Source organism: Netta rufina (genome assembly GCF_964035555.1).
Source record: "Netta rufina genome assembly, chromosome: 2".
NCBI classification, from domain to species: Eukaryota; Metazoa; Chordata; class Aves; order Anseriformes; family Anatidae; genus Netta; species Netta rufina.
In genome coordinates, this window is record NC_140124.1 from 131,717,573 (window position 1) to 131,734,755 (window position 17,183).

General features: G+C 39.1%; 2 protein-coding genes across 2 annotated transcripts in view; one reads left to right on the forward strand and one right to left on the reverse strand.

Moving 5' to 3' along the window:
• Positions 1-10,082, forward strand: part of CPNE3 (copine 3) — a 31,336-nt gene extending 21,254 nt beyond the window's left edge. Inside the window, exons 12-16 of the mRNA XM_084306798.1 lie at positions 199-253; positions 355-406; positions 1,072-1,205; positions 5,898-6,134; positions 7,175-10,082. Coding sequence (XP_084162924.1) covers positions 199-253; positions 355-406; positions 1,072-1,205; positions 5,898-6,134; positions 7,175-7,285 — 589 coding nt within the window. The 3' untranslated portion in view covers positions 7,286-10,082. The remainder of the gene's footprint in view (positions 1-198; positions 254-354; positions 407-1,071; positions 1,206-5,897; positions 6,135-7,174) is intronic.
• Positions 10,083-13,074: 2,992 nt separating this feature from the next.
• Positions 13,075-17,183, reverse strand: part of CNGB3 (cyclic nucleotide gated channel subunit beta 3) — a gene marked incomplete at both ends in the record, with an annotated part of 35,383 nt that continues 31,274 nt past the window's right edge. Inside the window, 3 exons of the mRNA XM_084281684.1 lie at positions 13,075-13,350; positions 14,505-14,685; positions 16,684-16,830. Of these exons, the coding sequence (XP_084137810.1) occupies positions 13,075-13,350; positions 14,505-14,685; positions 16,684-16,830 (604 nt within the window). The remainder of the gene's footprint in view (positions 13,351-14,504; positions 14,686-16,683; positions 16,831-17,183) is intronic.

Below are 17,183 nucleotides of genomic sequence, written 5' to 3' on the forward strand. Positions count from 1 at the left end.
TGCCAATTTGATGTTAAAAATGGTTTTGGTCCTAGAAACAGTTGCAGGAGGAAGTTCCACCTAATTTTGCCTTGTAACTCTTAATGATCAAAAGTATATTTAATAATCAAAAGCAGCACTGATTAACTAAACTTAGTGAACTATGATAGCTTTTAAAGGAAAGCACTTGCTTCATTTTCTTGAAAATTGCTCTTTTAGAGATAAGATGTTTCCAGCCTTTGGATTTGGTGCACAGATTCCTCCTTCCTTTCAGGTAATAGAACATGTAATTCTAGTACATAAAACAATTAAAAACATTTACTTCAGGAGAGGATTGTATATACTGTTCTGACGTTGCCTTTTGTGTATTAACAGGTGTCACATGAGTTCCCATTAAATTTTAACCCATCAAACCCATTCTGTAATGGTAAGTCCAAAGTAACATCAGACTTAGAGAATAAAATATCTTACATGATTTTAAAGATAAAAAAAAGTCATTTGAAATGTGGGCTGTGAAGCATGTTGCTCCAATTAAGTAGGCAAGATTAGTCATGTAGCAGAAAACAATTTCATAATGTGTATCTTAGTTATTAGAAGTAACATTTGGTCTCTCTTCTGAAATTACCTGGGAAAACAGATTTTAACAACTAGGGCCCAGTACAGGTAAACTGGGAACAGTTCTCTCACCTTGTCATGCAACTTCAAACCAGCAGTAAGATAGAATGTCTAGCTTGAGTATGATGCTGCTAGAGCCTGTTCAACACGGCCTCTCTGATCATGTTCTTAACTACCGCCAGTTGCCAGCTGGAGAGCTGTTGCAATTCAGTTACATGCACTTCTGTACAGTATTTGGCCTTTCTATTCTTGATGTAAGGCAAAGCATGTTAAGCATTGTTGAAGCTGAAGGCCTCCATTGGTTATAAATCATTTATGTTTTCATCATAGGAATCAAAGGATCATCGTGGTTGGTTTTAAATCTTCGCACCATTATTTTAAATAACTGATACATAGTGTTTTTAGGAAGATTGAGTGCATCAAAATATCCTAATTCTAATACGCAAACATTAGGTTGAAACTATTTATGTTCTCTAGGAATCCAAGGCATTGTTGATGCATATCGGGCTTGTCTTCCTCAAGTGAAGTTATATGGGCCAACCAATTTTTCTCCAATTATAAATCATGTGGCAAGATTTGCTGCTGCAGCTACACAGCAGCAAACAGCATCTGTAAGTTCTTTACCATAGTGTGCATATTTTTTTGCTTTCCATTTTGGCTTATACTGTTTTTCTTTCAAGCTTGTAAGTGTACCTGTTTTGACAGCTGGCCATTTACCCGGTGATTTGGTACTTAATATCTTTTGAAGCTAGATAAAAACTAACTTATTCTTGCAGATTGTGCACAAAGATTCTCTCATAAATTAACAGAATGAACTCATCAGAGTTGAAATACTAGCTTAAAAATGTGTGGCATCTTTATGGCATCTTCTGCTAAATGCCCTTGCTGTGCTATGCCGTTATTAAAGTCTAATTAAAGCATTTGAATATATAGAATCATAAAATCATTTAAGCTGGAAAACACCTTCAACATCACCAGTTCCCACCATCAACCTCTACCAAGTCCCATTACTAAGCCATGCCCCTTAGTGCTACTTCCCTTGTCTCTTAAATACCTCCAGGGACAGGGATTCAAGGTCTACCCTGGTCAGACACTTTAAATCCTCAAACACCTGCTCTGTCAAGAATTCTTCCTAATGCCCAGTCTAAACCTCCCATGGTGCAACTTGAAACTGTTTCCCTGCATCCTATCACACTATCACTTGGAGAAAAGAGAATGACAGCCTCCTTGCTGCGACCTCCTTTCAGGTAGTTGTGGATAGTGATGAGGTTTCCTCATCATAGTCTTGTCCTCAAGACTAAACAGCTGTAGAATCATAGAATGGCTTGGGTTGGAAGGGACCATAAAGACCATCTAGTTCCAAGCCCCCTACCATGGGCAGGAGTGCCGACAACCAGATCAGGTTGCACAGGTCCTTGTCCAACCTGGTCTTGAACACCTTCAGGGATGGGGCATCCACAGCTTCTCTGTCCAATCAGTTCCTGTGCCTCACCACACTCTGAAGAATTTTCTTTCAACATTTAATCTGAATCTCCCCTCTTTTAGTTTAAAATCATTCCCCCTTGTCCTGTCATTACCTGTCTGAGTAAAAAGTTGCTCTCCATCTTTTTTAAGCCCTCTTTAAGTATTGAAAAGCTGCAATGAACTCACCCTGGAGTCTTCTCTTGTTCGGGCTGAACATCCCCAGTTCTTTCAGCATTTCTTCTTAGCCTTTCACTGCTCCAGCCCTCTCGCGATCTTTCTTCATAGTCCTTCTCTGGACCTGCTCTAACAGCTCCACATCCTTCTTGTTTTGGAGGCCCCAGCAAGTGCAGCCTCACAAGGGCAGAGCAGAGGGGGACAATCACCTCCCTTGACCTGCTGGTCACTCCTTGTTTGATGCAGTTGGCCTTCTGGGCTGCAAGTGCACTGCTGGCTCATGTTGAGCCTTTCATCCACCAGAACGCCCGAAGTCCTTTTCTGCAGAGCTGTTCTCAGTGAGTTCTTCTCCCAGTCCGTACTCCTGTCTGGGACTTCCCTGACCCAGATACAGCACCTTGTACTTGTCCTTGTTGAATTGCATTAGGTTTACATGAGCCCACTTCTCAAGCTTGTCCAGATCCCTTTGGATGGCATTCCTTGCTTCTGTTGTATCAGCTGCACCACTCAGCTTGGTGTCATCTGCAAACTTGTTGAGGTTGCACTCAATCCCACTGTCCATGTCATTGATAAAGGTTATAAACAATGTTGGTCCCAAGACAGACCCTTGAGGGACAACACTCATCACTGGCCTCTGCCTGGTATAGAGCCATTGACCACCACTCCCTGGGTACAGCCTTCACACCAGTTCCTTATCCACTGAATGGTCCACCCTTCAAATCCATTTCTGTCCAATTTGGAGATCAGAGTGTCATGTGGGACCACGTTAAAGGCCTTATGGGAGTCCAGTCAGACAACATCAACTGGTCTTCCCATGTCAACTGATGCAGTTACTCAATCATAGAAGGCCCCAGACTGGTCAGGCACAATTTGCCCTTGGTGAAGCCATGCTGGCTGTCCTGGATCACATCCTTGTCTTGCATGTGCCTTCTTGACATTGCTTCCAGGAGGATCTGTTTGATCTGTTTGCCAGGCACAGAGTTGAGGCTCACCAGTCTGTAGCTTCCTGTATTTTAATTTCTATGTAGAAAATAGCAGTGATGTTTTCCTTTTTCCAGTCACCAGGGACTTTGCCCTACAACCATGACTTCAAATATGATGGAGAGAGACTTGGCAGCTCCATCAGCCTGTTCCCTCAGAACCTCAGGATGCGTGTCATTGGGCATGCATGTACTTGTATGCTCGATGTATTTGTACATTTAGACTTGTACCTGATGAGTTTCATCAGGTGGTCTGGAATCTGCTCTTTGCTTATAGTGGGAGGGACTTTGCTCCCCCAGCCCTCACCTACAGGTTTGGGGTCTTGAGGGATGTAGGAAGCCTGACGGGCAGCAAAGGCTGAGGCAAAGAAGTTTTAGAGTATCTCAGCCTTCTCCATGTTTGTCATTACGAATTCTCCCTCCTCATTTATCAGAGGAGATGAACTCTCCTTGTTTTTTTTCTGACCAATGTACTTCTTGTTATTGACCAATAACCTTCTTGTTATTTTTTGCGTCCCTTGCTAAGTTCAGTTCCATCTGTGCCTTGCCTTTCCTGATCCCATCCCTGCACATCTGGACAGTGTCCCTGTAAACAAAATGACCCCCGTTCCATCAGCTCTCCTCATGAGTCTAATTACCTGGTTCCTTCACCAGCTCATATCTCTACACCACTTGAGCAACTTAATATCTTGCATTGAGAGGCCCAAAACTGAATACTGTATTTGAGGTGCGGTCTCACTAGTGCTGCATATAAGGGGACAATCACTTCCCTAGTCCTGCTGGCCACGCTATTTCTGATACAGGCAAGGATGCCATTGACCTTCTTGGCCACTTGAACACACTGCTGGCTCACATTCAGCTGGCTGTTGATCAGCGCCTCCAGGTCCTTTTCTGCCAGGCAACTTGCCAGCCACTCTTCCCCAAGACTATAGTGCTGCATCAGGTTGTTATGACGCAAGCCATGTATTAGAGTGACTTAGTGAAGAAAATAAACTAGACCTTGGTTCACATCAGATAGCTGAGAGAGCAAATCAACTCAGTCAGAAAATGGTAGGTATAGCTCCTGGCATGTAGGTACCAACTTAAGCGATGAACTGTCCTTACTATAAAATTTTTAGCTGCTGTATGCACTCTCCACCTTGCTCCCTCTTACACATCGCATGTGAGATGTTGAATTAGGAAATCTGAAGACCAAGTCTTAAGTATCAAATCCTTTAGATAATATTCCATACAAGTTTAGCCAGTCTGAAGCTGTGTGTATCTGAACTCATTGATCATAGCAAATATTTCTCTCAGATGTCATAGAAAATCAGAAAGTAAAGTTAGCTATTTTTGCATATAAACGTACCTGTGGAAACCAGTTTGGAAAAGAGCTGTGGATTTTCATATAAAATTTGGAAGCTTTTTCCTTGATGGTCTTTCAGTAGCAACTATCATCAGTACATGTATTAGGAAAGTATTTAGAAACTTCTGGACCTTTTTTTGAGTGCAATATGCCTAGCAATTTCTTTCTTTTTCTACGTGAAAGGATGTATTGAGGAATTTTTGCTGCCTTGCCATTTAATGCATTTAATGCAGATTTTTTTTCCCTAGAATGAGAGAAGCATAAGGAGAGAGAAATAAATCCAGTGACAGGTACTATCGTGCTTTTGGTCATAGCCTTCTGATCATGGTTGTTTTGTAGGCATTCTTGCTGGAGTGGGGAAGAATAGAATGGGTTGAAGCAATGACAAAAGATGGTACTTGAACAGAGGAGAAAAGGGAATATCAATTATTTTAGAGGCATCTAAAGAAAGATAGAAATCCAAATACTGAAGAGAGACTAATAAGAATACGGGGAGTACCTTTGAAACTGGAATTCATGCTGTCCAGTAATCGTCTGAAATAAACCAAATGAAAGAAGACTGCACGTTCAAAAAGTATTTGATGTTTTCCAAACTTTGTAGTTCTAGTTTGTTCATGGTGCTTCAATCTGAGACAGAAGGTAGGAAGCCAACTTCTAAAGGTCCTGGCAGTATCATGGAAGCAATTCAAGTGATACTTGACTAATTTACCTCTGGTAATTTAGTCAAGGTGGTCCCAGATGCCTAGCTAATAAAATTCAGAAAGCAGCTAGAAGACAGTTAAAGGAATTTAAAAATTATCGCGTTGCTTTTCAGAAGAAAAAACAAATTGTTTTAATCTATAGATTTTAGGAATATACTGAGTAAATGAGCGGCTGTTCTATTTTTCTTGGTATCACTCTTGTTTTTCTATTCTTACCTGGATGAAGCAACGGGTAGCATTTTATAAAGCTGTCAGTAGACCAGAAAGGAAACAAAAGCAAGTTTCACAAATATATCCTGTCCAAAACATCAGCAAACTGCTTTCTATACCAGCACAAATACTTGGAAAATAGGTTAGCTGTTAGTTTGTCCGAGGATTTTGAGAGTAAAGGAAGGAGGACAACATTATTTTTTGGGTGGAGGGTTGTTGAAAGATTACTACTATTAAAAGATTTTGCTGTCCATGTAAATATCTTTGGACTGTACAAAAGAAGCAAAACACAGATGTTTGTACACTTGAGTAAGTACAACGAGCATGTTTAAAGTCAGAACAGTATATAGGCTGCGTGCATTTTCTAAGCATACGTACCTACATGTTGTCTATTTTTCTGTCATAACACAGTGTTTATTGATTTGACAGCAATACTTTATTCTTCTGATCATAACGGATGGCGTGATAACGGACCTTGACCAAACTCGAACTGCCATAGTTAATGCTTCAAAACTGCCTATGTCCATTATCATTGTTGGTGTTGGAGGAGCAGACTTTGATGCTATGGAGTTTCTTGATGGTGACAATGGAGTTCTTAGGTCTTCATCAGGAGAACCAGCTGTCAGAGACATTGTCCAGTTTGTGCCTTTTAGGAAGTTCCAAAATGTAAGTAATCTGAATGATGTTCTAATTAAATACTATAGAAGTATGCTGGGTTTGCTGGGGTATATACAGTCCTTAGCCTTTGCAGTGTCCTTGAAAGGAACTCTGGAGTCTGAGATACATACTTACCAAATGCTCAAAAAGCCTTGACTTCAGTATCTGTAGAATTTCTATTAGGTAAGCTTATTCATGTTTAAAAAACTTCACTGGTGGTTTGAGCACTGCATTTCTAACAAGTTGCTACAGGAGAATGACCTGTGTAAATCTCCCTCAGACTTGATTAAACAAATGGATGTGTTTTTCATTTGGGAGGAAGAAGTTACTTTTTTCATTTGGAAAAGTGTTTTTTTTTTGTTGTAGATGTGTCCATTTGTAAATGTGGGTTACTGTCACATTTTAGTATGGTGTTAAAATTCAAAGCTAAGTTGGAAAAGGTGGTCTTCATTAGAAATTGTGTGTGGCCACAGCAGTGGTCAAAAAAGACTGAGATGTGGAAGAATGGAGTCTTGTACAACCAAAAAAAAATATATGCACAGGCTTTGCATGTAAAAAAATATGCACAGACTTTGCAGTTTGCTATGAAAGTCATATCTCTGGAAGAAGTAGATTTAAAAAAAATAATAAAAAAAATTCTTCACAGTGGGGAAATTCTTCATGGTGGGGAAGATCTCTTTGTATTTTTATTTTTTTTATGAGAGCTCTTTGATATAGTTGCACTAAAATTAAACAATATCGAGTATGTTTATTGAATAATGTACTTGGATGTAGATTAGTTAGGTTCAATATTCAGTATAAAACTATTCAAATACTTTCAGCTGCTAGAAAAAGGAGCAGTTTTTTTTTTTTTTTAATGGATATTTTGCCTTGGAGTAAAAGCAGTAGAACAGGGAAGCTTCCATCTGTCCTGTAAGGGCACTGTAAATTCATGTGTAAAGTGTCAGACTTTAAATTCTCCTAGTATAAGAGATGCTTATTACTCGTCTTAAGATCTAATTTAACAGTTGGTGGAGACTGATACTTGGTGTTCTTTTATTTTTTCTAAGTCTCCAAAAGAAGCTCTGGCGCAGTGTGTCCTGGCAGAAGTCCCTCAGCAGGTGGTGAACTACTTCAGCACCTACAAACTGCAACCTCCTAAGAATCCTGCTGCAAAGTGAATGGGTTGAGCAGGCGAGCTGAGACCCTGTGCCTTCTTTACTTGGTGTACCTACCGACTTTGTTCTTGACATGCTTCTATATACATGTATATGCATACCTCTGTGATAATGCCTGTTAGCTTTTGTCTGTGAGAGTTCACCGAGTCTGCCTTTTGAGGGCCAAAATTGTAATCGTTTTAATATTCAGCATTGATTTGTGGGATAGGGCTTCTGTGGGTGTGTTTCATTTTGAAAAGTAACAGGGGAAAAATTCAGTACGCAGGGAGGATGAGGAGAATGATGATGAACAGCTGCCTGTTTGATAAATACAGCTAGTGAGAGTGTTCAGTTACTTCAGCAGGGATCAACACCAAGTGCTGCGGTTTCTCAGTGATCATAAAACCAGCCAGATGTGGAAAGAGGGCATATACCCACCAAGCAGATAAAAGTTTGTATGTGCTTCAACAAATTTGGAATACTTCAGGGTTCTGTGTCTATGTAAGCCACTGTAAGAAAATTTTGTCACAGTAGTGATACAGTTACATGAGTGCTAGAACAAAATGTAAAAGCCTTCCTTGTATGCATACTTGACACTTGCTACTTTAGTGCCTTTGGCCAGTGCCTGCCATCCAAGGCTGTATGAATATGAGGGAAATCTCTAACATCTCAGAAAAAATACTGTTGGCCTATGAAGCTACAGCCATAGAGGTTGTAAGATATGTTTAGAGTGTGATCTGTACTGGAAAACAGGAACTTCAGGTGTTTTAAGTAAAAGTCATATATGTGACTATTGATCTTTAAAGAGCAAGGGCTTATTGTGAAGCAGGAATTCACTTTTTAATTGGAAAAGTTCTGTTTAATAACTGCACATTATCAAACAAAGATGTTTTTTGGAAGTCCTACCTATTTATATTGTTTTTGTTATATTTAAAATCATGAATCTTTCTGATGAGCTCACTAGTGAAAAGTGCCTGCAGAAATCATGTCTTCCTACTGGGAAGGAAGAGGAAAGATGAAGAAAGTCTCTAAGCTCAAATCCTATAATCATACTGCTTTTCTAGGGCAGACAATTTGTTATATTTTGTTGGCTTGAGTTTTTTCTTCACCATCTTTTCTTTGCAATAGACCTTAAAGTGTAAATCATGCTGTATGTGTGTAGTGGACAGACAAAGCTTTCTTGTCTCCCAGCTGCGTAGTGCTTGATGAGGATCTGTTCTGATCCTATCAGTGTATGTAGATGTAAAGGTCCCATGTATCATTTCAAAATGCCTGTCCTAAACATTAACTTCGCAGTTTCACATTTGAAGTGGTTTAGAGTTAGACATCTGCTTGATCTGATTTTAGTTGGTCTAGCTGTAGCATGTAGCATGTACAACAAAATGGACTAACACTAAATTTAGCATTCTCAGGCACCTAAGATGGCACCAGATCATAGTGGATATGCTTGTTCTAGTTGCTGGAGCTGCTCTGCTCTCTTTCCACACTTCTATAATTCTGCCAAAAATCTGAATTCATATTAACGCTAATGGATGAGTATTGAGATTGTCTTACACATCCTGTAAAACATACCAAATATTTTGTAGTAGTTGACTAGTTACCAGTTATGAATTAATACAGTATTCTACGCTGCCTTTTCCTTGGTGGAAAAGGGTCCTAAATAGTTATAGGAGTGAAATAGTAAGAAAGATTTTGTTTCATGTTAAGCCATGATCTGTATTTTAAAAACAAATTCTTTTCTTTGATTGTATAGAAATACAGAATCATCTCTTCATTGATATGCAAGTGTATTAGTACTTGATACATAATATGTAATAAATTGTCATACAAGATCTGCAATATAAAATGCTACGATCAAGGAAGTGGATGCTTATACCGAACCTAAATCACACTGCTGTAAACGGATAAAGTATGATTTTTGCACCAGTAAAATGTTTCACAGCCAAGTGGTCCATGTAGATAGATAAATGAATATAGACAAAGCGTTAATACTGTATCTAGTTAAGTGGACGCATACTACTGATGGGAATTCAGGATACTACTGAAATTCCTCTTCCAAAAATATGATGCTGCCTCCGAGTTACATTACAAATTCTTTCTTATGTTGTGGTGGAAGTGCATATAAATGCTTTCAAGTATGTTAATAAGCATAATTGTGCTAAACATCTGCTGCATATAGAATATCTAAAACTTTTTTGGTTTTTGATAATCTTAACATAAATTCAATTTCTGGAGCAGAGAATGCATTCTCTTGTTGCAAAAATGCTCCTGTATTTCTCAAGCTTAGGGAATTAAATAGCATATCAATGATACCTACTTCTCAATGTGCTCTATACTATGTAGAAGAAAAAATGCTTCAGACTGGACAGTGGCAAGAATCATTTTCCACATATAACTTCTTTTAGAGGCATACAGCTAACAGCATGTTGAAATATTTAGAAGCTTCCATGTTAGGCTGAAGCAGTATTCTGAGTCAAGGTATGTACCAAATTGTGAGTCAAGGGGAAGTCAGTTTGTTTTGCCATTTTTTATTTTTACATGCAAAAAATGCCTTACCAGCTTGAGCGTGTCAAGCAAAATATTGTCAAGTGAATGTGTTTGTAGGTCACTTGCACCACCTTGTGACAGAAATGATGTATAGCAGTCTTCATAATCGAGCTTTTTGCAATGTAATGTCTTAATATATATACATGTACAGCAGTGAAATAACCCGTGACCAGAGTTTTGTTTTTGTTTTTTTAAAAAAGTACTTTCTGTATGTATTTCAGTTTGGAAGTTAACTGATTTACAATGCCTATGCATTAAAACTGTAATTTCAGTACACTGCTCTTCTGTCATGTTTTTGTATTCAACATTTTCCATGAAACAATGAACACTGCTTTTGCAGTTACTATGATGATGGTTCCACAGGCTAAGCAGCTTAGATATATAACAAGTATTATCAGATTAGAGGGAAAAATGCCTTTTTACTCAGTGGTTGTGAATGTGCACAGTGTATTTCATAAAGCATAACATACTGGCTTTTATCAAGATATTTTGAAATTGGATGGTTTTAGCAGTGAGTCTTTCATCCTCTTTGCTGTGTTAGAGTTCCCCTATTGATGCTATTCCATATACTTGTCATCAGTTTTTCCAGGGCGTGTTTTTTTTTTTCTTTACAGGAAATGTGCATTTTAAGTAGAAAGGCATGAAGATTTATTTTATATTTCATCCCTTTACCCTTAATGGTTTCTTAAGGTGTAGTCAAGTCTGAGATGCTTTATTGGGAAACTGAGACATACTAGAGACATAACATTGCATGGTGTGTTTGGTATGCCATACAGAACCTGGATGAGCTTTGCTGAAAGATGCATCATGTAGGTGCTCTAGAGCAGTTCATTTGATTTCTCCACAAATTAAGAATCCACAGGGTAGAATCAGGTTCTGAAAGTAATGCATTTTACACAAGGAGCATGTCTTGAGGTTTCTTGTGCTGCGTGTTGTTCCTTCTGGTGAAAACCCTACAAATAGTTGAGATTTGGCCCCTTGCCACTCTCCAAAATGGAGGGGTTCTGGGAAGGGATTCAACAACAGAGAAGAAAGATGTCAGAGAAGACCCAGATGTCTGTCACTTAACAAAATCTTGACCTTATGCACTAACCCTTTTTTGTTTCATTTTGGATCTAAGGAACTCGAGGGCTTTGCATGACTGGATAATTTTGAAGCCAGAACTGACAAGCTTCCCTTGCAATCCTAAGCTGTGAAGAACTGTAGTAAAGCAGCAACGTGAGAGATGCTCTGTTGCTGCAGTGTAACACTTACTGCTGAAGTTTCAGACCTTACTTTTATAATATTTGTAAGTATGTGATTGATGAACTTCAGTATGCCAACAGTGGAAATATTTGTTTTGAAGATGTGACAGCATTTGTGTAGGCAGAAGAGGGTTAGATCTTCTGCAGTGAGAACTTTACTCATCAATACCAACATGTTAAAATATGGGGGCTTATGTGCTTTCCCCCCCTTCCATAATGTTTTGAAAACTGTCCTTCAAAAAGTGATGTAAGAAGAACCATGTATTGTAATGAATTTGTAGATCTTTGACTATTCACAGAAGGCCTTAGTTGTGGAGTAGTTTAGCAGTATTTCTAACTTTGATATTGTACAGAGATACTCCTGGATGTGCAATAGACAAACGATTTTGATGACATTTATGATGTCATCAAAACTTACCTTACAAAGAGGTAAGATGCATTTTTCTTTCTTACGTATCAAATAGAAAGTGATACACAAATAAGGATGGTTCTTCCCATATGGCAGTGAGCCTTTGACCTCACTGTTAATGATGGAACTTTCTTTTTGAGAGAGATGTGGCTATCAGCTGTGTCACAGAATGTTTGGAATATGCAGCATATGGAACAAGTCATCAAGTCACCCGGGCAAAGCTCCTGCAGATTCTGGTTGGGCTTCCAGATTTGCCTATGATTGGAGAAGTTCAAAGGCATTATAGGGCAGGCCTAACAGAACGTGTAGCCTACAGGAATGTATATAGCCTGCAAAGGGTTCAAAAGGCCTCATTTTGGCACGATATTTTTCTTATATCTTGACTGGCTGGTCAGCTGAGGAACTGTGTTTTGTTTTTAAGGTATTTGTGTGTATTGGGTTTTTATTTAATACTGCATCCCACTGTGTGTTGAGCTGATGCAGAAGATTGACTATGGCAGCTCCTTGTTAAAAAAAAAAAAAAAAAAAAAAAAAGCTGTAGCCCTCTCAAGTGCTGCACTGGATAAAGGATTTACTTTAGTTCATAGGTATGATGAAGCTCAGCCCCTGTAAGGCATGTAGTTTGCTTGGTATCATCAGGCTCTGATGGAAGTGAAAAACTGGAGCAGCCAACCTGTTGGTTGGAGAAAAAGAGCCAGAGCCAGAAACGTAAATCCTGCTTTTTGTAAAATACCTTTGTTTCTGAAGTGGCCATTGAAATGTCCAAGTAGGACATTTTTCTAAAGTATGCCTGTAGCAACTGCTTACTTTTTAGAGAGAGAGATTAATGCCCAATCCCTTGAGAAGATGAAATGTGTAAATCAGCAACCAAAAGTTAAAGGTCACTCTTAAGGGAAAATATCTTCTCTATTTTTATTCACCAGAATCGATAAAGACAGCTAGAACAAATGCTTTTGCTTTCACAAGTTGGCAGTATTTATGTGATCTGCTTCCCCATTGTGTATGTTGTGAATATTTTTTATTTTACTTTTTTTTTTCTAAACAATTTTTAATGGCATCTGAACATGCAACGTCATAGCTTTCTGCACTCAGCCATACTGATCACAAAAGCATGTCACTGATCAGAAGTATAAGGGGAGGAGAGAGAAAGATTGACAGAAACATAAGTAACCTCAGCAACAGTAGTGCAGTAACAAGAAAAAGGACAACTATGGGAAACCAGAAAAGAAAATAGAAAAGAACAGACATGAAAATTAAGAACAAACTGGCAACCATGAAAAACAATAAGAAAGAAAGAATAAACAGGAGAGGGAAAAGGAGAAGCAGGAACAAGACAGAATAAGAGAGAATGGAGAGCATGGATCAACCAAGAAACAAGCTGTACTGAAACCCAGTTGGATCTCTAATTCCTATTACAGCAGGAGTTCTCTCTTCAGGCTCAAGGTTCAGAGGTAGGTATACAAATCTGCCCAGTTGTCTCAGGAGAGGACACAAGGAAGAAGAGGAGCTGGGATAGGTTCTTTCTTGAGTAGCCTCTACTTTTATATTTTGTACCCAAAAGCCAAGTCACACTAGCCCTCCAAATTCAGCAAAAACACAGCCCAAAGCACCATCTATTTCCTTTTCTTCTCTTTAGCTTCAACTTTAAGGATCTCTCCTTCTCCTGCTGTAGGTGATGGAGACATACTAATGATCAGAGACTCATTAGTGGTTCCTCTGTGCATAACTGCGGGTGGTTTAGGCTTAGCATCTGCATTCGGCTCTTCCTTTTGTGCAGGGGGTGCAGATGAGGCTGCAGGCTCAGGGGGTTTCTTCTCTTGTTCGTGTTTCTTCTCTGGTTCGGGTTTCTTCTCTTCTTGTTCAGGTTTCTCTGTTTCAGCTTCATTTTCCTAGAATCAAGAAATCAAATGTTTTCTAGTGCTGCAGAAAAAAAATGGGAAGTAGTTCTGTATATGCAGTGGTAAGGCACAGCAGGGATGCTGTAATTAATGGCATGCAATGTATGTAAGCCTGCATTCAGCAACCAAAAATTTTGTGGAAAATGCTATTTCAAGATCAGAATGTCAACAATAAAACCCAGGAAAAGCTTGTGGGTACTGATAGTTTCTGCTTCTCATGAATACTGCAGGACGAAACAGGCACATTCCGGGGCACACCACCTTTCCTCAAATTTTACCTTGCTTTATGTACTTATACTAGTATAGAAAGAAAATGTGTTATGTAAATCTCAACATATTCCCCAGTGCCCCAATTCCTTGTCCAAGCCTATTTGCTTTAAAGTTCATAAATACACATTAAATTTAGTGAATTTTCTGCTTCAATCATGGTATTGTTATAATTAATTTAAGCAAGTTCTTCATTTCACTTATAAGAAGGAAAGTATAAAGATATCCAGCTCAACTATAAAAGCCAGAAAAAGATTCTGCCACCTCTGGGCAAGAATTTAGAACTGAGCAGGTTCTTACTAATAGGAATGTTTCTCAGAAGAGAGTATAATGTGGGAATTACTTTTAATCAACTGAAACAAATTTTCTCATAAGTGTACTATATTACATATTTAATCAGATTTAGCTGTGTGGTCTTAACTTGAAATTTTGTCCTCAGTATTTGTTATAAGCAAAGTTCTGACTTTGAATTGGAAAGTTTGCTGTGTGCTTGAGTCAGCTGGAGCAGATTACTGTGTTAGGATATGCCTACATTTACTGTTCTTTACATAAGATTAGAAGATCAGATGCTTTTAGTGTCTTCGTAAGGTCTATTTTATCCTTACTTTCCTAGAGGATCTTTGTTTGCTTTCTTTGCTTTGCTTTTGTTTTTCTCTATTCTGCATAGAGTCCAGATCCAGGAAGATTTGAGCCAAATTTTAGAATCAGTGTTTACAGAGATTAAGTACCATGATTATATCTCAGCTACTGGGAATTTCTGCTGTTGATTGCAGTAAAACTATATTTTTATTTATTCTGTTTGCCCAAGCCCTCCCAGAATATTTCCCATTTCTCTCTTCAGCACCTAAAAGAATCTATTCTGTTTTCTGTGGTGTTACCTGAATGTCTCGTTCTCTCTTCAGCTGCAGCAGCTTGGCAAGACCTGCTTTTCCTTTACCTCCAAGCATCGCTTTAAACAATTTTGGAGTTTCCTGTTTCTGCCCAAACAGACCAGCCAAGCCCCGTGGCTGTTGCACTGGTGGTCCAGGAGCAGGTTTCCCCTTCTCCTTCAGCAGCACCCTGGAGACAGGAAAGAATGAGAACACACAGCACTGCAGTGAAACCTAGAAAAGTTCCTGCAAAACCAAAATGCCACATTCATGGATGAAAACCTGACACCTTTTCTAGCCTCTTTTTTTTTTTTTTTTTTTTTTTTTTTAATCCCAGATGCAGTGGCAAGAGCAAAACTGATAAGGGTAAGGGTTTTACTGGCTTTGGCATCACTTAGTAAACTGCAGGCTGCTATTCTAATTTGGAGTTCTTTTTCTATTTGCTGTAGTCTAAACTAGTGCAGGCTCAAATTAAGGTGTCACAAAGCAGATGAGAGCTTAGTAAGGTGAGAAATAGTTGAGGGGGGTGGAAGTCTCCTACCTGACCTTCTAGATGCAAATCAAGAGCATTTATTTCTCTATTTGGAGTTTAGCTGATGCTTGTGTAAGTAATAGTTAACCAGCCTTTCAGTGTGGCACATCTCTCACAGATTAGGTTAGGGTGGGCAAGAAAGCAGGAGAAAGTAGTGTAGGACAGAGAATCAGAAATAAGTTTTGATGCTTGTACCATTATTTAGAAAGATGATGGAAGTCAGAAAGGTGATTGCTGGTGACCATCAGTCAGTGGATTTGTTCTGCCTTTCTACCTTCTAGTGTTGGTTTTGACAACCGGCCTCTCTGAAGATTCCAGATGTGAAAACAGGTGAGCAAGATCTGTGTGTCTGCATTGTTTGGTGCCATGGGCATCACATTGGACTATTCAGGGGTCCATCACTGAGTCTGGAAGCCAAGTATGTATGCTGCTGGTCTTCAGTAAATCTGGATTCCAGAGCTGTCGAGAGACTTTGCTTTTTTCAACATTCATTACTGTCACAGGCTGTCCCCAGTGACTGGCTGGCACATCCTGCTTGACTTAGATAGAATTTAAACTGTTCAATGTTTTTGGCTAGTAAACTTTTTATACTGTCCAATATAAATGTTCAGATTCAGGTTTCCTTTTATTCTTGTTCTACCTTATCTTATGAGCTGGGAGTGCCATGGACAAGAGTTCAACAGACCATTTGGGGAAATTTCCTGCAGATTTGACACTTATGCTTTTCAGATGGCCCATTCTGCATTAGGTCCCGTGTTCCTCAGGGATGTAATGATTCGCAAGGTGCTGTCATTTGATAACCAGAGTTGCTGAAACAAGCTGAATGCAATCATTTGCTAGCACTTTCATGAGCAAAATGTCATGCCTATGCTAGCATTCTCTGGTGGAATTTTAAGTCTGGGATCGTTCTTCCAAACTTTGATGCCAATGCAAGGCAACAGCTAAGAACAATACGAGTGCTGAAGTCTACTGGTAAAGACAAACTGATTTATGCACTTCAACCTGATACAAGGTACTCACTTCTATAGTCTTATGACAAAATATGACCACATTTTGCCCTGTCAAAGCTAGGATAAACTGTGATCCTAGCAAGCTACAGCCAAAGCAAGATGAGAAGCAGTTTCTGTTCAAAATCCCATTTCAGAATCCATTTGCACAAAATGCACACCTTTCAAATCTGTGTGATTATCTTTCATCTTTTCAGGCCTTACGTTAAATCCATTTCTAACTGCTCTTTGAGACTTTGGAAAGGCATATGACTGTGGGTGCATTGAAGCATATCTCTTTAGAATTAATTGCAGATCTTCAGTTGTACCCTTGAAAACCTACGGCTTAACTGGCATCTGTCTTGCAATCTGTTTGCCTTGGCTACCTAAGGAGTCCTGATGTTCATCTGTTATCTCCTATTTTGTTACCTTAAGTACAAGGGAGAAATTCAGCTGTGTTCAAGACTTTATTCTATTTACCATGTTCCCATAACTCTTGGATTACCTGCCAAGACTATGACTTCTGTTAAGTATTACCAGACAAATCTGACCCCTAAGTACAAACATGCGTATATTTGTTGTTCTTCCAAGAAATGCAAATGCATCTAGAGCCACAACTGTCTGTTCTGCAGCTAAACAATGTGATTTAGAAACTGTTATTAGGACATACTTTGCTTTCTTCATCAGAAGTTTTTCTGAGTCAGGATAGTGTACCAGGATTTCGTTGAGTGTTTTCTTGTCTAGAATGAAAAGGTTGGCAAAGCCATGAGCCACTACGTTGGCAGTCCTTCGATTTCCTCCGCCTGCAGCTAATAGGCTGCAATGAAAATAAATATTGTCAGTTACTTCATTACTTGCCCTAGTCAGGAATATCTTTGCTGGTGGCTCTCCACTGCAAAGCTCACTTATGTACCCAACTGTTCTGGCTGATGCTGCAAGAAGGCAAGTTGTCACTTCTGGTTGGTATTGTGCTGGTCCTAAGGACTGAGAAAAGTCTTGCTGGGTAGACACCCAGGAGACACTACTGCAAGGACTGAATTTGTTTTAGTCTGTGTGCGAACTTGGCATTTCCTCATTTTTATTGCTGGAAGTGATTTAACACCATAAGGAGAGCAGAACAAGTCCATTACTACTCAAAGCATTATTTACAATAAATGACTCTAAGAATTA